General features: G+C 35.8%; 1 protein-coding gene across 1 annotated transcript; it reads right to left on the bottom strand.

Annotated features, from left to right (window-relative positions):
* Window positions 1-1,231: 1,231 nt before the first annotated feature.
* Window positions 1,232-21,874, bottom strand: gaa2 (alpha glucosidase 2). The gene is made up of 20 exons (XM_065254246.2): window positions 21,715-21,874; window positions 19,862-20,492; window positions 18,810-18,955; window positions 18,545-18,710; window positions 17,275-17,371; window positions 16,020-16,139; window positions 15,804-15,922; window positions 15,477-15,608; window positions 13,717-13,827; window positions 13,083-13,196; window positions 12,903-12,987; window positions 11,254-11,371; window positions 10,996-11,129; window positions 8,185-8,336; window positions 7,874-8,022; window positions 7,378-7,519; window positions 7,151-7,249; window positions 6,781-6,945; window positions 5,906-6,052; window positions 1,232-2,385 (listed from the first exon to the last, which is right to left on the bottom strand). The coding sequence occupies exons 2-20, from the start codon at window positions 20,489-20,491 to the stop codon at window positions 2,323-2,325; spliced, it is 2,889 nt and encodes a 962-aa protein (XP_065110318.1). The 5' UTR covers window position 20,492; window positions 21,715-21,874; the 3' UTR covers window positions 1,232-2,322.
* Between the last annotated feature and the right edge of the window lie 1,011 nt (window positions 21,875-22,885).

The raw sequence follows: 22,885 nt of genomic DNA, 5'->3' as shown, positions 1-22,885 counted from the left end.
ACACAAAAAGGCAGGTTGAAATACCACAATAATGGGTTTCAAAATGAACTATTTGGGGCATTTAGTCAAGATCAAAAAGTATTTCACATGTGAATAACTGTGCTCTAAAGTGATAATCTATTCTGACTTTAATATAAACCTAGAAAATTTCTTTAACAAATTTATTTAGTTTAATGAAGCCAGTTTCACCTAAGACAGTGCATGAGTGTACAGATGTTTGTTTAAAATGGCATACTACTCATTTGACAGTATGCATACTATGCGTGGAATGACCTATACATTTGTAAAAATGTGCAGCATATACTGTAAGAAAATCTTTTTGCGCTTACATTTTTAGGTTTATTAACTAGGACTTACAAGTCATTTTATCTTAACAAGTGATGAGTTGCTGTAACTTACTAAATCAAGTTGAATTTGCTTTAGTTGTCAACTTTATAAGTTACTAGTCAATACGGTTGATACTTTTTACGTGTACAAACCCAGCAAGTTGTTTCCCAGAATGCAATGCACTCTTAAATTCTTATTTTCCGTATATGACAAACATATTGTGAATATCGACCACATTTTTAACATGATAACATATCTGATTGGACTGCCAAGAACAAACAGACGACCCAATTTAGGTAATAGTTGATATAGATCATAGCCTGTGAAAAATCTGGATGATGCATCTCTCCATAGACTATGATTGTAAAAAATAAAGCCAAAATATGTCAAAAATGGCCGGCAACAATCTTGCGCCAATGATGTCATTTGGAGCCAGAGTCTATGCAGTAGTCATCGCGAGGTGAAGCCGTGATTGAAATGTTTTGGCTTCACTTTTTGAGGAAGTATGTGTCACCCTTTGGCTGTTTTCGAAAGCTTAGGCAGCTGATATGTTGCCTTATGAGGCAATGACTTGGGCAACATGAAGGCATCTCCGGGAAACGCATTCATACAGATTTTATAGGCAGCACCTTTGTGAGAACTAATCCCATATTTAAAAACTACAATGCAAATTCTCACAAAAAAAAGTGTAAATTAAACTTTATTTAAACTAAATTTGTGCTCCAGCCTCTTTATTGGCCGGCATTTTAACTCGATCAACTGCATTATTTGCGCATAGAATTGTGGGACAAGATGATGAATGTATCTCATGAGACAGGAAGTAAACAAAATATTGGATTCAGACGTGCCTTGACACCTTTCTGTCTTGGAATGCTGCCTCCGAAGGAAGACAAGGAACAAATGATTTAATGCTTAAAATCTTTATTGCACACTACCCGTTATATCTTAAAGAAACTCTACTCAGAGTTTACATAATTTCAAGAATGACAGGCTACTCAGACTTAAGAGATCTATATATTACATCTTGTCATTGTCTTTAAATTCCAGTGTATGAATACACTTTAATAAAAGTTGTAAAGCAGTCCAGTGTTTTTGCACAGAGATTTTTATACATTCATTCACAGTAAAGCCATTGTATGTTGAATCACAGCATTGATGAACTACTGTAATGTATAAGGCACAATGTAATGCTATGAATTGGTATATCCATACGCCATGTCTCATTAAAGCCTTAATGAATACTATCCAGTAATCTTCCATAATATTTTCATGGTTTCACAATATGACAGCCAAGTCAAACTTTAGTAGTATTAAAATGATTTACAATAACAAAAATGAAGAAGTTTGCAATCACCGCTTGACAGGCTGAAGTTACATCACATTAATTGTAAGCCTGCCAGCACATAATGAAAGTGAATGGCAAAGCTCAGACATGCATTTCTGCAGTATACTGTACAATCAGAATATCCTGAACAGTGCAATTATGCTTGTAAACAAATATACATGTAATTCAAAGTAATATCACAAAACAAACACTTTGGAAAAAAAATGTTTCATTAAATCACATTTGATTAAAATATCACAATTCCGTACTTCTCAGTAGTTTGAAGGCTGAGTGCAAACTTAATTTAATTATGATTAGCTTTACAATTCATCTCTAAAACTTAAAAGAGTTGCAGAAGAAAAAACTTTCTACTTAAAAAACAACATCAACAACAACAAAAAGAGCCGAAATAAAACTACATATACATACTGATCAGACAAATGCATTGTTTAAAACCGATTCATTGAGGTTTTTCCTGCGTTTGAGTTCTTCTGACCAGCACTGGTTTTATAATACACAGCAGTAGAAGTGCGCTAGAAATATAACACTGGAAAGTCAACAATCAACAAGAGCCGGCACGTCTTTGCACCCGGATAAAAGGTCAGCCGCGATCTTATGAGGATGTATAATCCATGATGACAGCTTGCAGTTTTGAAACAGCATTATAATATTTACATCCAACTGATTGTGAAGTTCTGGCTGAGGTTTAGACCCAAATCTGTTACTATCAGCACCTGTTGAGACAAGGAAATCCAGAAAATTATTGTGTAAAGTTTTTTAAGCTTGCACTATATTAGCACTGTTTTAAAGGAGCGGTGAATCAAATACTCAATTTTAACTGGATCATTTATTATATAAGAGGTCATCATAGTTAAATGAACATCCTGCAAGTTTCAGAACTTACTGAAATATAACAGTTTTTGGCACCAAGCAAGTATTACGACCGAGTGTGGAATTCAGAGAAATATGACGTCAAAGTAGAATTGAAGCACCTCCCCGAATCCAAATACAACGACCACTTTTGTAGCCCCGCCCAGAGCTTCGCGTGACACACGTGTGTCTCAATCAGTAAACATGTCTTTAAAGGTTGCCAAATGTAACCCAAAATGACTTTTAAATACATTTTTTCTGAGAGACTTTTATTTTGACGCCGTGATCTGTTATGATAGAGTAAACGGAGTATTGGGTTGTGGAAGAACTGCGTGGGAACAACACAGAAGCTGAATACTTTAATTCGGAGGCTCGGAACATAACATTAGAAATGCGTAGATAAAGTTTGTTTTTGAAGCAGTTCGAGCTCGCGTGGGGAGTGTTTGATTACTTTTTGTACTGCGGATTCATTTGTAAAGAAGCAAGTTGATGCTGGATTTGCAGAGAGACTGTGATTAAAAGCACCACTAATATTGGATCTGACGAAAATGACACAGCAAGTAAGACATTTTACTTTATTTAAGTTACTGCGTTTCACTATTGCTTTGTTAGAAGAGATCGCTTGATATGTATGTTGTAACATCCGTGTCTTAGCACGTATGTTTGACTGTTTTAATTTACTAAAAACATTAAACGATTAATAAAGGTACAACACTTAACAATATGTAATATAACGATAGAAATATACAAAGTTAGACTTACCAGCCGCAATTTAGAATCTGATGCCCGCTTACTCTGTTGTATACGGTAATTTTAGACAAGTTGCGTTTGAACGGTCCAACACTCAACAAAGCTTTTTTATCATATAACTGTGGTATGTAACGTTACGTGTATCTAAGAGCAACCTCACAAGCACAATAGAAATATACAAAGTTATTGATAAGGATTTATCAGCCGCAGTTTATATTCTGATGCGCACTTACAGTGTTGTTTACGGTAATTTAGTCACGTCGAGTTTAAAGTTTTGTTTCTACTTTACAATATATATTGTCATTTATGTGTATCATCTTTAGGACCCAGAATCTTTTGTGGCTCAAACATATATGTGTTCGGCTGCTATTTTTACACATTAATGTTTTTAAAACATTTCCCCACATGTAATGATGGGAAATAAAGCTGTCCAATCATAGCAGTGGGCGTTGACGTCCAGGTCTTCAGTGTGGCCCGCCCCTTCAAACGAAGCTTTTCTCCAGAGAGCAACTAATCCATGTTACAAAATAGCGTATTACTTATTGCTTTTGATGTTTTTAAATGTAAAAACCATGCGAACAATTTTATTGTTATAAAACAATAAAATCGACAAATTCACCGCCCCTTTAATGAGTCTGCTTTCTTTGAACTTATAAACAAAACTATACAGTGGTGTAGTGACCCCAAAGGTATTAAAAATGAGATCAGATGCAAAACCCTCTAAGTGCATTTTACATGTTTTCTTCTAAATTAGCATTTTTATGACTCGTAATGGATTCTGCCAACAAAGTGGTATTGCTGAATGACTTGATGCCAGGTAAGGGATAGTTCACACCAAAATTTTATCATAAATCACTTACCCTCGTGTTGTTCCAAACCCGCAAGTCCTTTGTCTTCGGAATTTTTTTTTTAAAGGTACCAATGAATGCATTGTAATAATATGATAAATTGATAAGGTATGTGGCTTTATTAAGTGACAAAATTATCCATTTACAACCGTAAGATTTGCCCTTAGAATGAAATGGTCTTTTATTGAAAGGGTCATGAATAATAATGTTGAGCTCTGCTCTGATTGGCTGTTTCACAGAGCAGCTCCTTCACTAGCTCTGTGTGTGTGTAAACAGACCTTATGTTTGAGCCTGTTTTAGACAAAGATAGAGAATTTGAGGAATAATGAGTTGTTTGGAGATTGTTAATGGATGTTTCTGAGTGGTAAGTTTATGTTTTTTTTTTAGTATGGACCTGCAAAACGTAACCTTTGACGTCAATAGTAGAACTTGAGCCTAAAGCATTAATTATCATATAGCGCTTACTCAGCAGTCACAACTTTGTTTTTAGCATTGTAACAACATTGTACTTAATTTAATGAGTAATTTAATTTTGGAGGCGTACATCGCGACTGTTACATCACATTCAGTGTTATGTTAAGATTGGTCTGTTTTCCAGCGGTCTTTTGCATGGACGCGGTTTACATAAGTAGGAGAAAAGAATTGTGTTTGTGACTCACGATATGTCATAACCATGTACAGAGCTTTTATTATTCATCTATGCCTATGTAAATACAGTTTTACATTCTATGGCACCTTTAAATACATTGAATGAGCACTTTTGTGCATAAATAAAACAAAACTCTTCGTGGACGCGCTTAACTACGTTGCTTTCAACTACATCAGGAGGTCAAGGCGTAAACTCATAGTCTGCTAATGAACGCACTATTGAGGAAAAACTTGTCAAAAAAGACAATATCTTTGTTTTCTTTGTGCACAAAAGTGTTCTGATTGAAAGACTGATGGCACATGGCCTTTTTTTGCGATGTCTTTCATTCTTTCTGGGCCTGAATAGTGATGATTGAATAGCTGTCTACAGGACAGTCAAAAATACCTAAAAATGTATTCCGAAGATAATCAAAGTTTCATTTTGGAGTAAACTATCCCTTTAAGTGGATTTGAAGTGAAAGTAGTTAATGAACGTATAATATGTGCCGAGAGCATATGATAAATATCATTATCTCATTTTTAGCGGCTTCTGCATCTGAGCTCCCTTAAATGAATTATATGAAAAACTCCCCATTTTTCAAATTATTCATGCCATCTGGTATCAATTCAGTTTCCTTTCAGTTTACACAGATGTAATGTTTGACAACCAGAGAGTGTCTAAATATTTCAAAATTGCAATTTTGAATAGAATATCTACCTTTATTTAAAATGCAACTTTTAACAGAAATCTTTTATAAAATATTTAGCTCCAAACTCGTTCTTGTGCTAAGATTATTTCCAATAAATGCCACTTGGTTGGAGAGTATCTAATGCAAAGACATGCATTTTTAAGTCTAGTATACAGTGTCAGAAAAAAATAGTCACTAGTGGTCACAGGGGCGGTCCTCTTAAAAAAGTACACCTTTGCACCTAAAGAGTTTAAATAGTACATCTAGCACCCAAGAGTGCATATTCGCACTTTAGATGTACATATTGGTACCCAATGTATACATATCTGAACCTAAAGGGAACATATTAGGACTTTTGAAAAGGGTACTACCCCAGTGAAAGTTTGGGACCATTTTTTTAATAAGTGTCTGAATACTTTGAACCACTCTAAAGGATCTCTTCGCTTGCAACAACTTGGGGAGATTTTTACCTTATTGTCGTGGTAAGCAAATGCTGCTTCTTGTGAATTCACAGTGACGTTTTCTGGCTCCGCCTTTACTCCATAAAAGGAAACAGTTTCCACGGTGATGTAAGTTGCTTCCTGATGACTACGCAGCACCTCTGACTTCATTGTGTTCTAAGGAACATCAATAAAGGAAGTCAATTTATCCCCAATATTTTTATCTCTTAATTATCAAATACTTGAAAAAGCTTTATTTACTTTATTGGGCAAAACAATTAAAGGGGTCAAAGCATGAAAATCTGGCTTTATCGATTTTTAAGTGCTAAAGTTGGGTCCCCAGTGCTTCTATCAACATAGGAAACGCGAAAAAGCACAACCCAGTAACTTAGTTTTGGTAAACCATTATCTGCAAGCAAGTAAAAAATTAGATAATTCAGATTTTGCCCTTTTTGTGACGTAGGTAGCAAGTCTTATTTTCACCGCCCCTTCATCTACACTATCTAACCAATGCACTGTCATTTAGTGCAGAAGAAAAGAAAGAGAGAGTTTGCATTTCACCAGCTCATTTGCATATTAAACGAACACACCCAAAAACGTCACATTTTTGCTTGCACCTTCAAAATGACAATTTTAAAATGCTTTAATAAACTATCTGTGGGGTATTTTGAGCTAAAACTTCACATATGCACTCTGGGGACACCAAAGACTTATTTAACATCTTTCAAAAAATCTCATTGTATGACCCCTTTAATCAGGTAAAACTGTGACTCTATGTGAAATAAAGGCTTATAATCCAAAAATGAGATTATATGGGTTATATTTTCACAGAATGTTCTTTACCTTATGTAGGATAATTATAAGTAAAAAATGATATAAATAAAAAATCTGAAAGTTGTATATACCTGTTTGACTGTGAAATAGATGTAAGCATATTGATCGGTCTCATAAGAATCAAGGGTTTCTCCATCATCCCAGTACAGATCCCCCTGTGCCAGACCTTCATCACTCAGAGACACAATAATGTGAAGGGGCTGACCACTGCTCACCCACAGTGTTGTGTTAGGTCTCTAAAATATACAGAATAAAACTTTTTTGAACAGTCTACTTCGCGCAAACTATAATAATTGCGTTAAATTACAACATTAACTTACAATGAATGACAATATATATATATTTTTAATTACCCGTTTTGAATATCTGCCATCATAAATTACTAATAAACAAACGTTTTTACAGCAGCTTATTTCTAATGCCGAAATGATGCTGTGTAACCTGTGTAGGAATGATGGAGCCCTCTCTGAGGTGCAGGTTGATTTTGTCCAGCGGAGCGTGAAGTTTGATCTCCTCCCCGCTGCTTACCAATGAGTCACCCTGCGTGAGGCAAACCGCAAAATATAAACATTACATTCAGCGTTAAGAAATTACCCTTATACAACTGTAAAGTCAAAGCGTCCCATTGGGTTTTCAGTGAAATGTTGCTTACAGGTGAGAGAGCTTACCGTGTAGAAATCGTACCAGAGACCTTCGGGGAAATAACCCACGACGTATTCAACTCCTGCCTCCAACACGGGTGTGACCAGCAAACTAGTTCCCCATAAGAACTGTTTATCTATTCCATATGTTTTCTTATCTGTAGGAAACCTAAAATAAAGCACAGCATGTATATAAAAGTTATGATACCAAATCTATAAGGAATTAGCTAAGGTCATGGGTTCGAATCCTAACGAACACACACACATACTAAAAATGTATACTTGAATATTGTTTTACAACAATATGAGAGTAGGATAATGGGGTGAACTAGTCCTTTTATCTATCAACGTAATGTGTATTAAGTTACATGCTCCTGCAGTTCAACTGAAAAGGCATTGCTTCAGCAGCGCATGGGTTATAATCCCAAATAAAATGTACAGCTTGAATGCGCTGTATGTTGTTATTGATTTAATTTTTTTACATATATGTATATAAAATGTAAGTTCTGCGCATGTGTCTTACTGAAACAGCAGTGGGGTGGCGACCGTGCGTCCGCTGATGTGTGCGTGATGGAAGAGCGTGTAGAGATGTGGGAAAAGGGAATATCGCAGCAGGATGACTTCTTTCATTGCTGTACGAGCTGCAGGACTGAATGCAGTTGGATCTTGATCCTGTTGAGATGTTACAAAACCGTTAATCCAAAGGACGTGGTAAACAGATGAATACAGAAACTGACTAAATACAGTTAATATTCTAGGTTTACGGATTGCAACCGAAATGCTACACTTGAAAACGAGTGAAACGCAAGTGTTTGAATATGGAAGAAAGCAAACCTGCTCATCTATGGAGTTGTGATTTCTTGTAAAAGGGTAGAAAGCTCCCAGTTGGGTCCACCGGACACAAAGTTCCTCTGTGGTGCTGCCCCCAAAACCACAAATGTCTGCTCCGATAAGAGGGATGCCCAGAATGTTAAACGTCAGCATACCTGGGAAAATTAATTATCGGAATCTTATTACCAATATATTGCAATGTAAGTCAATGTAATAATTGCATTGAATTATATTGTGATTCAATATGTGAACTGTGGCTCTGTTGCAATATCTAAGCTGCCTACCTAGACAGCATTTAAGGCATCATAGGGAGGCTCCTGCTGCAAAGGCTGTTTTAAACGGTAGGAGGCAAAATAATGTCGCCTATCGAAGATACAGGGTTGCAACTACTGATTTTTTCATAATTAATTAATCAGAATATTATTATTTCAATTAATTGACTAGTCAGATAAAAATTCAATCAATCAATTAGATTTTTCACTTATTATAATTAGGGTATTCACATGTAGAAGTGTACTTTCAAAAAAGTGCATAAGCCACACACTACTACAGAGTTTGACCAAAATAATCTTTATAATTTTGATATTTTAAGCCTTAAATAAAAAAAAGTTTATGAAGCTTTTAACATTGACAAGTTTTCTCGTCAATTAAGATAAAACATCTGCATAAAATACACATGTTTCTGTTAATCTGTAAAACCGAGATTATCCACTAGATGGTACACTTACCCAATTTATAAAAACACTGAAACAAAAAAAAAAAATATTTACTAAGTTTTAAACTGTGTGTATGTTTTGATAATCATTCTGAATCTGATCTCTAACTAATCTCTGATCTCTCGCTTTTTGCTAAAAAGATTGTATTTTTTAAGAAAAATACCCATATTTAAGAGTTTATAAGCAGAGAAAAAAAATATGAATATTGATAGGATGAAACTTTTTCCCGTTTTTTGTTTGAAACTAGAGGGTCTGTTCTTTTATTTGATATATTTGTAAGTTTATAAATTTTTAGAAGAAAAATTGCCTTTAAGGCATTGGGCCCTATTTTAACGATCTGAAACGCAAGTGCGAAGCGCAAAGCGCAAGTGACTTTGTGGGCGGATCTTGGGCGCTGTTGCTATTTTCCCGGCGGGAGAAATAACTCTTGTGCCAGGCGCAAATCAGTAAGGGGTTGGTCTGAAGTAGGTTCATTATTCATAGGTGTGGTTTGGGCGTAACATCAAATAAACCAATCAGAACGCTATTCAACATTCCCTTCAAACGCAAGGGCGCAAGTTCCACGCCGGGTTGCTATTATTATGACGGATTTACCAGGCGCACGCCAAGAACGGTTCACAGCCGAGGAGACCCACGTTCTTGTAAGAGCAGTCAAAGACAGAGAAGTTGTTTTGTATGGGGATAGGAGAAACCCGCCCAAATCAGCGTAGGTTAAACAGGCGTGGGAGGAAATAGCCACAATTGTCTCATCAGCTGGCATCCCCATCGTTGCGCCAAGCGCTACAATGATGTCAGGAGACGGGGGAATCCCAAGGTCAAGCATGCGCCCTTAAAATAGCATAATGAACCACGCGCAACGCTCCACTGACTTTAGACAATTTTTTTTGGTCAGTGGCGCAATTGTTTTTTGAAACTGCAAAATAGCATCAGGGATGGTTTGCACCGCAACACGCCTCCTTTTTTGCGCTGAACCGCCCAGGGAGCGCAAGTTCATTCCTTAGTTTGCCGACGTGCGTCTGTGGAGGGAAAAACCGGGTGCAAAATACGAATGATGTATGCGTCACTGACAAAGTCTATTGCGCTGGGTGCAACTTAGGGCCCATCGTCTGAGACTTTTGGGAAACTTTTCAAAAAATGGCTCTAAATAGTAAAACATCTTTAAATGTCAAAACATGAACAAACAAAACAAATCGAGTCTTCAGGAATGTGCTGGTGAGGAAATTTTGCAACAGATTAATAAACTCCTTTATTTTGGGTTTCCTGGACAGGGCCTATCCTAGATCCAGACTAAAATGCATGCTTGAGCTGGCTCAATTCAAAAACATCTTGCACTGACGTCTCTTAACATACATCGGTGCCATAGTCTTGTCTCAAAATGCACATCTGAAAAGTTTTTTCCGACAGTGATGCATGAGCATGTGATGTCACAGACCAGCTAATCGACAAATTTTGGTTGTCAAAAAAAATTTATTACCAATTTTTATTGATTTTAACAATTAGTTGTTGCAGCCCCACTAAGATACCTTACTTTGATTAAACTGTAGAACAGCATCACATGCATTCCTCAAGGATAAGTCAATACCAGAATGCATTGTATGAAACTTGTTGGACTGAGTCAAGAGAAATGCTGATTTTAAATACACATAAATTGCAAACTATGAAAAAATGTATAAAAAATATAAAAATTAGTATAATTTATTTAAAAATTAGTGGTGCAAGAAAATATTAATTGATCAATACCGATATATGTATAGATCAAAACAATATTGATATTTAAAAATATATAAATGATACAAGATTGATGGCAGTTATTTAGTTTATATCCCGACCACTAAATAGCATTCTTCTTATCTCTGAACAGTGACAGGAAGTACTAGCATAGGGCGCCACAATTTTTTGCTAAGGTTAGCATATCTCAGTGAAAATAGGAAATATCCAAACATATCATATTGCACTATACACTATCACAACATATTGCATTGCAACCCATGTAACGTTATAAGTGTCGTATCGTGAGATTTATGCCAATACACAGCCTTAGTAAAATAATGCTATGCAAATAACTATATTTCATAAGCAAAGCGTTTTTTTTTTATACCTGGTATAGATGTGAACAAATCTTTCCATTGGCTCCTGTTGTCTCCGAGCCAGTGACCTGAATATCTGCCCTGACTAGGAAACGTAGAACGGGAAATAACAAATGGTCGTTTTCCTGTGATCTTCCTCAGAGCGCTGAGACAGATGAAGATAACAAGTGACTTTTTAGTTAATAACAAGCTGCTGTCATGCGTCAAGTGATGAGTGAATAATAAACATTATAAGCATTATATACATGTGTGTGACTATAAGCAGGTACCTTTCAGTGGCTTTGGCCTCCATGAGTCCATACAGACTGTGTATGTTGTAGTGAGAGGAGATTTTCTGTCTTGCAGAAGCACACAGAGTCTTGGCCTTTAAAGTGCCACCTAGAATACCTGTAATAGATGATAACATCTATTAGTATTGACAATACATTCAGCTCATATGCCTGCCTAGGTCAAAATGTTAACCATAAATATGTGACCCTGGACCACAAAACCATTCGTAAGGAAATTGAGATTGCCATCGATGTGTGGTTTGATAGGATAGGACAGTATTTGGCAGATATACAACTATTTGAAAATCTGGAATCTGAGGTTGAAAAAAATCAAAATATTGAGAAAATCGCCTCCAACATATATTACTAATGATAAAAGTTATTTTGTAAATTTCACACTGTAAATATATCAAAATTATATTTATGGATTATGATCTTTACATAACATCCTAATGATATTTGACGAAAAAGGGATCATTTTGACCCATACAATAATTTTGGCTTTTGCAACAAATATAGCCTTGCAACTTATGGCTGGTTTTGTGGTCCAGGGTCATCATCTATATCTGTATGATGAAAAAAATAAATGCATAATCAATATAATAAAAAAATAAGCATTATATGGACAAATTGATAGCTTTGTTTATAATACGTTATTTGATGCAATGTTTGTACATTTAATTTGTACATTTATTTGACCCAATATTTACTTAAAATTCACTTAAAATGACTAAAAATCCTCTTTGTATGATGATGATAATCAGGCCCAGCGCCACAAGGGGGCAAAAGGGAGCATTGCCCCCTTAGATGTGACTTGTTCCCCTTCAGTTTTATTTTTGGTATTTATGGCAAGGTGTAAAAACGAGTCTTTACAAAAAAAAAATATTAAAACTGTATGTTTTAACAACACTTACTGTAATAAATAAAAAAATATAATGAATTGTTTTTTATATTTTCTATTTATTTTGTACTCAACAGGGCCACGTGTCTCTGACTGGCAATGAAGTAAAGATGAATAATCGCACTAAACGATGAGAAAAAATGATTCTCAAAATAAAAATTTAAAATGCTAAACTATAAAAACCATGATTCAACATTTAGGCTACGTGTAATAAAACGATAATTTTGTGAGTAAGCTACCTTTTACCTATAGATGTTTGTGTACAGGCACGTGAACAGCACACAACCTGTAAAAATTGTATTAATATAGAGTATATAGATGGGGTTTTATCCAACATTTATCCACGCTATTCTCCGTGTTATGATTTATTATATGCGTTATGATATTATTTTAGTAGGTTGTGGCTACAATGCGCGTTAATGAAGAAATTCAATGCCAAATCAATATGATATTACTGAAAATTATGATTTTTAAAATTTAAATTTAAAGTTACTTTTTTTAGTTTTGTCTGTTTGGTTAGCTGAGTAGTATAGTAATGCAAATATTATGTTTTAGGGAACGCTGCATTCAAAATCTGGCAAAAGCAACTGTGCGTTTTTTGGTTTAAATTAAGCCCCCTTAAAAATTTAAAGTTCCCCCTCAGTCATTACATTCTGTAGCCGGGCCTGATGACAATCCCGAAAAAGCCAAATATTGACTGAATAATAAATGGACCTGATTACAGACATAACAGCAAACGCACTGATACCTGGTGTGAATGGAGGATTTTCCAGTTCATTCTCTGGACAACCATTTAGTGATCCATCGAAGAAATTAGACGGCTCGTTCATGTCCTTGAGGATAAAGATGAATGGAATAGTATTATATATTTATAAAATAAAGATGAAAGAGTTTACAAATAAAGAAACCCATTCAGACAAAAACTTACGATCCACACGCCATCAAACTGCACTTTATCATGGAAACGCTGCAGATTCTCATACCACCAGTTGTGTGTGTCTGGATTGGAAAAATCTGGGAAAGCTGTGAGTCCAGGCCAGACCTTAAAAACGCCAATGAAAACTACGATCAAGCCTAAGTCATGTATGACATTAAATTGCGTCCTAATAACAATATAAATAATGTTTAAAGGTGCACTAAGTGATTTTCTGTTTAAGTTTCACAGATCACTATAATCACCCACAGGGAGAAATGTTTGCATTTGCGTGAAGCTAAATGCAAACATTTTTGACTATTGATGCCTAAAAAAAATCCTATTTACAGGCACATTCATTACCCATCATCAGTTTATTCTGCAAAGAAAAGCCTCTTATAATAATGGCTTACCAAAATAAAAGTTCTCAGTGCAGACTTATATGAGTGTACATCATTTTATTAAAACTGTTTCTTTAGGTTTAAAAATAATTAACAAGATGACACACAAGATGACACACATTCCTGTTAAAATAAAATTTGTTAAAATAAAATTTGCTGGATATTATATTAATTTGAACCTGTTAAAAAGTAATGTTTTCTGATTTCTGAACAAGGCAATTTAATTTTGTGTGGTGTTTGCAAAGTACCTTTCCAATAAGAATCTCTCCATTGGAGTCATTGATGAAGACACCCCGCTTTACTCCCTCATCAAATGGCAAATATGAGCCAGGTTTCTGAGTGCTACTTATACCAGGATCCTAATAAAAGTGAAAAATATAAATATACTAGGGGTGGCACGGTTCACAAAACCCTCGGTTTGGTTCGTATCACGGTTCTATGGTCACGGTTCTCGGTTCAGTACGGTTCTTGTTGTTATTTTTTCTTTACATTTTTAACACTCCAGAAATGTATTATCTTATTAATGTATTAATTATCCATAATTTAGGATACTGTTTTAAAAAAAAGTTATATCATGTAATCATGCACAAACTGAATTTGACTTTAAGCACATTATTGGGACCATCCCTGAGGAAAGCCAGATGAGATTTTGAAACAGCAAGAGGGAAGACATTGATGATTTCAACATGCTTTTCATTTATTTGGCAAAAAAGAGAATGTGTATTGCCATCTACATGAACTTTATGTACATTTTTAGCACACAAAGATAACTTGCATTTATTAAAATAAAATGCCAACTTCAGTGTAGCTCTTAGGTTTATCACTGAGAGGCTGCTTTAATACTGAGAGTATATGTGGACGAGAGAGAAACATAACCTTTACACCTGTAATATTTAAATCCGTCTCTTTTGTCCACTTTTGACCACTTCTGTCCTGATTACTTTGAGGGGCAATTTCTGAAATAAGATCGCGCAACTTTCACACGCTACTGTAGCAAAATGAAACTACGCGGAAATCAGCCGCTTTCGCTTTATCAATGAAAGGCTAAAAATAGCGCTGAATACGAAAAGACGTAAAACATTGTGTTCAGTACCTCAGATAAATGGTCGGAGAGAAGGCGATCTCCTGTGGCTGTTACAGCACATTCAACCCATAGACTGCAGTTCAATCTATTGTTTTATTTCCGCTGTCATCATGGGTAACATGAAATAAAAATATGTTTCCACACACCAAACTTATACGACGCTGGCGCATCCTCCAACTGCGGTCAGACTTCCTTTTCTCTCCCACTTGCCATTTCTACACGTAACATAACCCGCAGTACTTATACTCCAAACCAGTCACCTCTTCTTTCGCGCAAAAGGGAAACACGCAATCTGAGGTCACATACAGGGCATGAGACTACATTGCGCATGCCATGAACCGTTGAACCGTGCGGTACACACGCGCTCCGAACCGAGACAAGCGAACCGAACGGTTCGGATTTTTTTCATGGACCGTGCCACCCCTAAAATATACGGATTAAAGGATTACGTGAGCAAAATACTAAGTCAATAAATCGAAATTGGGCATCAAGATCTGCAATGTAACTCCAACCTAACTTTCCACAAAAGAGATTCCAGCAAAATGAGGAAGCATATAAGTCATATATTTCTGTCATGTCTTCCAGGAGAAGCTTATTTCAAAACCAATAAAACTAAACAAGGAAGTATATCTTTTTGTTTTTGAACTTTATTAACTTGTGGTCAACATCCTTGTTGGTTATGGAGCAACATTTCATTCAGCCAATCCGATTTCAATGTTTCTGTACACCATTTTTATCAACCTATTATTTTCCTGAAGGTAAGGTAACCATTAGGGTTAAGTGTTGGGTTTTATTTGACAGTACTGTTGTTCCAGGTCCAACAAGATATTGGCTCAGCAAATCAGGACATGCTTCAAGATCTATTTCACAGGGAAATACTGGCTTTTTAATAATTTTGAATAAAAGTGAATCGGAGATCAGTACCAGTATCATAACGTAGTGTTGGTCATGTATGTGAAGATCCTTCACAAGGTCCGGTAGGGTGGAGAAGTTCATAGGCTCATAGGTGAAGTCTAAAGCACGATCCATGTAGTCAATGTCATTCCACTGAACATCCTAACACATGTAAATAATAATAATAATTGAGTTACAATTTGTGCAAACTTTATTTTTAATTTTGAATAATTTTTCAGAGAGGGTCCCAAATAAACTATTGCTTTGGGTTGCATCTTAAAAGAGTTGTAGTTTCTTGTCAATCTAGCAAATGCAATATGAAGTCAACAAATGATAAATATTTAATGGTTATGATACCTGTGGTATTCCATAATTCCTCATTTCTTTCACAACATCCCAGGTTTTGTTGCTTGACTTGTATCCCCATCTGCAGAGATGATATCCTAGAGCCCAGTAGACGGGCATCGCTGGTTTACCTAATTTAAAATAAGTGGGTGAGATACAAAAGATTAGACTAATTAGTCCTGACTTAAATTTGGCTATATATAGAAATTCACTAATATGCATGCTGACCGACGACATCCAGGTATTGACCAATCACAGAGCTCGGATCTGGGCCAAGAAATACATAAAAGTCCAGGATTCCGCCAATCATGCGCCAGGTGACGGCAGGTGCGGGTTGCAGAGCCACATCTATATAAAAGATTGAAAAGTGTTTTAGGTACAGTATAAAGTACTTCTACTACAAAGTAATTCTGATTTGCTTGCAAAATGGTTATAGGAAATCTTTAGACACAACAGCATGGATTCGTAAGCCAAAGACAAGAACTATAACACCAAAACAACATTTAGACAAACAACCCTTTTGATAGTTTCATGTGTCATCACATGCTTAGTGGAACGCATCCCTGGCAGGCAAGAGAGCGCTATCCACCACTGACCGTAGGTTAAAGGCGGGGTGCATGATCTCTGAAAGCCAATGTTGACATTTGAAATTTACCGAAACAAACACGCCCCTACCCAAATAGAATCTGGACCTTTTTTGCTACGCCCCACACATACGCAACCCAGGCAACGATGTCGGTTAGCAGACACGCCTCTTACTGCTGATTGGCTACAAGTACAAAAATTATGCACTGCGCCTTTAAGAAGTGGGTTACTTGTTTATTTTAGCCTAAATACTGAAAAATTGATGTGAAAGAGTGAAAATGCCATGTTTGCAATTTTTTTTGCAGTTTTATTAGATAATTTGTTGTACTAAGAGTAATGAATATGCGCACAGACTGATATTATAATAAAATAAAATAAAATATTATAATATAATATTAATATAATCCTGGCGGAAGTATAAGGCGAGAGATTTTTCACAAAGTACATGTAAACATAGACAATGTGGAGGTCTGGCATTAACCTGATGGGTTTTAGTGACTATAAAATATGGAATCGGGTGTTGTAAATAAATAATCGTAAAAAAATCATCTTAATTTTTCTTCTGTTAAGAGATAATTTTTGACGTAAAATTGACCGGCATTTGCTGCCTCTCTATGGAGAGCCCATGTAAACTGCTGTTTTCTTGACCGCCAACCCACATGGTAGGTCACGTCATAAATATTAACAATGTAACACAGTTGCTTACAGAAGTTCAAAGTACACATTAACCAGTGTGTCTTTGTGATTATCATGCAAAGAATGTGGAAGTAAAGTTACTGGAAATGCAGAAGTCTGCACTGAATTCCTTGTAATGCATTATGGGAAATGTATCTGAATCATAGACATTAGTAAGGACCAACAGAGGTAATGTAGATGTGCATGTGTACGATAAACGCACCCATGGCATTGCTGTTGAGCATGAAGAACCCATGTGCCCTTCCATCAGATTCCATAGAAAAATAAAATGGATGGACACCGTAGAGGTTGGTGAGCTCCTACAAAAAAAAACAAAAAAACGTGAGATTACAAAAAAATAAGATTTTAGTCTTAAAGGGCACCTATTGTCCGATTCACGATTTTGTATGTACATGTTAAAAGATATGCAAAAGGTGCAAACCCGAAAGTAAACAATGACGCAAGTTATCGTCTCCATATAAATCTAATTTCTTGGACTACAACAAACAGACGAATTGTAGGCAACTGTTTATTTCCTGGGATTGATGATGTAGACAAGATCGACATTATTATGATTCCTCCCGCTTGGACTTAGCCTGTAAGTTAACTACTGTTAGCATTGCGACTGAATCTTTCAAACATGGTAAGCAGGTTTTCAGGCCAATCACAACGTACAGATTAGCTGGCCAATCAGGGACACAGCGCTTTTCAAATCGATGGGTTTTGTACAACATCAGTGCGTTTCAGGAAAAGAGGAAAATCTGAAGCTACAAAAATGTACGCTATGTGGAAAATAATGTTTTTTTTAGCCATACACCACGCAAACACATTGCATTATAACAAATACACAAAATAACCTGGGTTTTTTTAGCAATGAAATAGGTGCCCTTTAAATGAGTTTTCCAATTTTCCAACCTGATCCTGATAATTCTGTGACTACACCTTAAAGAATTGCATTTACATTCATGCATTTGGCAGATGCTTTTATCTAAAGGGACTTACTGTCCATTTACAGGGATCGAAATTTTAGACACCAAGGTTTCCCGCAGCACTTTTCAGTTCGGGCGGCCCACCTAAGCTGGGATACCCTACCACCTTAACAAGGTCGTCCAAAAAAAATTCCCTGCACAAACGGCAAACAAAAGTGCATCTCGGAGAATAGCGTGGACGCGCTTCACACTTTATGTTTTCATTTTATGTATTTTTTTCTAATTTTTCTCAATCGTGTCCACGAATATGAATAAATAAATCAAAAATTTTGTGACTATCCCACGACTTGCCTTGAGATTGGGTTGCACATACCAGTTAAACTACAAGAAATCTCTTTTTCATAATTAAACACCCTTTGTTAAAAGTGTCTAAAGTCTTTAAATGCACAGCAAGAATCAACGATCATTGCTTTTACGGTTCCAAGTCATGCCAATATGATATGTTTACATAGTATATCAAACTGTAATATATACGTTTGCTTATCCCTGCATTTGCTCAGATACCATTGGTGGGACGTCTCGAGCCCACATGGTGAGTGTGTTCCACTGGATGTCGTGAAGAAAGTTGGAGCGATGTTCCCCTAGACCGTATATGAAACGCGATGGCAACGATGTGGACATCTGCAGGAACTGATCCGCGTAGAAGAGAGGAGCTATGGACGTATTTAGCCTTACAGCACACAAACATACAGTAGCGTTATTAACTCGGTACGCACACACACACATATATAACAGATCTGATAGCTGGTCAGATTGAAACCGTGCTTACAATACAGTCCCAGAGTTAACTCGCTTGACAATCAGCCCAAAAGGTTTATTGATGAACTCTACGGTGTAAGAACGGTTTGTTGCTTGTTTCTGGACCACAGGAACATCTATAGGCACCTCGTACCTCTTCTGAGCCGGATCGGTTATCTGTATGGGATACAGGATTATGGTGTGAAACAAAAATGCTGTAACATTGATGTTTTTACAAATGCTATTATTAGGGTTGCAAAGGAGGGAAAGTGTCCAGACATTTCCATGGAAACTTAATATGGGGAATTTTGGAAATATTTCAAATTGGAAACTTAACAGGAATTTACGAGAATTCATGGGAATTATTTGGAAATGTAGAGAAATTTATATAAACTATATCACATACAAACATAAATATACATTTTGTTTGGTCATATGCAGACATGCAGGCAAGGTAATACAAATTTTGAATTTTATTCATGAAATTTATTTATGCTCACCAAGCCTGGATTTATTATAATTTTCCAATTCCCAGTTTATTCCAAATAATTCTTGGGGATGCATAACAATTAATCGTGATTAATCTAAAGCAGGATAAAAGTTTTTGTTTACATTATATATGTGTGTGAACTGTGTATAATAATTATTTTTATATAAATATGCACACATGCATGTATCATTTTAAGAAAAATATTTATTATTAAATATTTTTATTCGGCTATAGATTAATCGTGATTAATTGCTATGCATCCCTAATTCCCATGCAAATTTTCCTGGAATTTTGCAACCCTAACTATTATACAAAGTGACTTATTATCAATATCAACATATTGATGTTGGGTTAAATGCAGAACGTATAAAACTCACAAACTAAGCCAATGTGTTTGTGGATAACAGATAAAGTACTTTAGCAATTCTATGAAACTTTAAAAAAAAATTGTAATTCTCCAGTTTTTCGGCTGTAGCATCGCGCTTTAAAAATGTATTAATCTGCCTAAAAAGGAATAATAAAAACCAGGAACCAGCAGAATTAATTTAGCAATGAGTTTAGGAAAAAGAATCCTAAAACGGAAGCCCTCTTACCCTCACACGCAATCTATTGTCATCCTCATAAAGCACTTCTAGCTGTAGTGTGTCAATGTCTTTAGGGTAGTACGTCTTGGTTTTCCGAAGCAGTTTTCCGACTGTCCCCATCTCATTGTCATTAATGGACACCAACTCATAAGACGGATAATCAGATGCGTAAAAACACCACGGCACTCCGTTCCGTCCCGCCGTCTTAGCCTGCGATTGAGGTATAAAGCAGCAGTTTCGAGCGTGGCACAGTTCCTCTGTAACCACCACACTCCTTTCCGGATAACAGTCAAACCTCCATTCTTTCGGAACATTGGAGCAAGACTCCGGCTGCAGCCACGTCCCATTCCTCTGCATCCAGCCAGGGTCTACGGCGGGTGGTGGGGGTCTGTGAGGTTCTGTGGAAGGGGGATTATGCAAGCAAAATATAGTTCCCAACAGCCAAACGCAGGAAAGAGCCACAATCAGTCCTCCAAGGGTCAGAAGACCGGCTGTGATGGAGCAGCGATGGCTCCGGGGAAGTAGGGGCAGTTCTGGGTCTACTTCCCTCCCGTCCGTCGTCTCATCGTGGGGTGGATCCAATAACGCGGCTCCTGAGAAATGAACCTCCTCAGGGGTGAGTCTCTTGTATGACACCATTCTGAGGATAAAGAAGAGAAAGACTTGTGTCACATTTACAGAAGTGAATTCTTTCTGACCATTAAACTTCAGATATAGGGAACAACACCAACTACAGACAAAATCTGCAGACATTAATAAGGAAACTTAAAAATTCAGACATAAAATGCATTTAAATCAAAATAAAATGCTGACAGTTTCACTTCTCTTTTTCACACGAAAAGCGTTTACCGTGAGAAAGGCTGTAGAGACAACGCTGATATAAACAAAGATATTAACCAGCTAAACCAGAATTCACTTTTCAATTTGTGCAATCTAATGAAAAGGTATGAAGTCTTGCATCTGTACATGCTTAGCATCTCATGTCAGTGTTTCCTTGTTGAAAAACTAACACCGGTATAAAACATAGGGTTATAACAATGTTATATAAAATTAAAGGGGGGCATTTAAAGCTATTTCATGCATTCTGACTTATAAACACTGTTTAAAAGTTGGAAATTTCTCATGCTAAATATAGGCAAAGTATCAAAGCAATTGTACGTATAACGGAGTATTTCTGTGCCGAATGCACCTCGACAAGGTTTGTACAAGTTTCTGAAAGGTTTTTTACCATGAAAGATTCATACGTAACAATCTTGCTTTAATTCTTTTATGTGCAATTTCAGTGCAGGAAGTAAAGTGGAAGTCCATATATGGGCACTTTAGCATTTTAACCTTCAACTAATAACTTTCACTTCATATTAAACAGACTGTATAGGAGACATCGCAACTTTAAATATTAGAAAGATGGTGAGTGACTTTACATGAGATTACACTTATAACGGTATAATAGTATTATTTGTATCAATATAAATAACATGGTGAATTAATATGGTAATTATAGTATCTACATCTAATGTTGTTTTTTTAAGAGAAAATAACTGCATACAATTAACCATGGTATACAAAAAGTATATTAACAATGTTTTGTGTATTGATAACTATAGTTTTACTTCACATATCGGTCAAATTATGACTGAGACAGTGGTAAATGTGTGATTATTATGGCTTTACTACAAATGCCACAGTAAAACTACGATTGCTGTTTTTTTTAAACCTCGGTATATTTTCGTAACGACAGACTGGCAACATAAAATTGATAACCACTGAAACATTTTACACATCTGATCTCTCATTAAACGTAAACAACACAAACGAGAAAACCTGTGTGTCTTTACATTCAGTGGTCCAAAACGCTCACTTACCTTATGACGCAGTACGTATATCAAGCGTTATGAAAGAAATTAATGTTTAAGAGACATTAGGCGAGTAACGTTACAAATCCTCTTGTGTGTGCTCTGCGTTTAAATGTCATGCGTGTTTCATGTCTTATCAAGTTTGTGGTGTTGTGTGCGTCCCAGCGATGGGAATCGATTCGTTGAGTGAACCGGTTAATTGGACGGTTCGTTCAAATAATTCGGATTCGAATAAAAGTATCCAGTTATTATTATAAGTATTATATTCATTAAGGCAAATTGGAAGGAAAAAGTCCCATAATAGGCACATGATATAACAATATTTGGAAGTAATTAGAAAATCCTGAAAGAAGTATATAATACAGCTGTCTAATAGCTTATGCATTTATATGATTTTTCTTTTTACATTTTTATATAAGCCGTCTGTTTATATTTATATTACTTTATAAAATGTAAGTATTATATGTTCAAAATCCCCCTATCCTCCCAAATGACTTTTTTTTATTTTTAAACTTTTCTGTTTTGCATTTTAATAATCGTATTAAGTTGAACAAGATATCAGTATATTGTTTTAAAAATGGTTCTGCAATGAAGATCAACATTGCACTGCGTTTTTGTCAGTCCAGTGATTCGCATCGATCTGCAAATGGGTTTAAACGAGTCATCTAAAAGAATCAGTTCAAAGCAACGATTCACTGTGTTCTACACCCGTAGCATTCAGTCATCTATTAGCGCACTACTGCCACCTACTGTCCTGGAGACAATATAGCTGTAAATATGCATCAGTTTTTAAGATAATTTTAAAACTTTGAAACGAAATTTGAAAGAAAAATTTATACTTTTAAGAATTAGTATAGACCATTTGATAAATAAAAATATTTATAAAATAAAAACAACAACATTTATTTCCGTATTCTCATTTGTATAACATCATTCCAGCAGATGGCAGTTTAGTCTAATGTGTGGAATTAAAAACTGTGTAAAGTCACACATAACAAAATATAACAGCATTAAGTGATCTTAGACTTTTGTCCAGCATTTTATTTTAAATATAAAATTATTAAATTGAAATAGGATTGTGTGAGCATGTGCATTCTTTCTTTATTTCAAAAACACGTTCAATGGTATAAAATCATGACTGCTAAAGAATAAAATAATTTTTATGTGAATCTTTTGATTC

Source organism: Paramisgurnus dabryanus, chromosome 4, assembly GCF_030506205.2.
Source record: "Paramisgurnus dabryanus chromosome 4, PD_genome_1.1, whole genome shotgun sequence".
Classification (NCBI taxonomy): domain Eukaryota; kingdom Metazoa; phylum Chordata; class Actinopteri; order Cypriniformes; family Cobitidae; genus Paramisgurnus; species Paramisgurnus dabryanus.
This window is presented reverse-complemented; position numbering and strand designations above follow the sequence as displayed.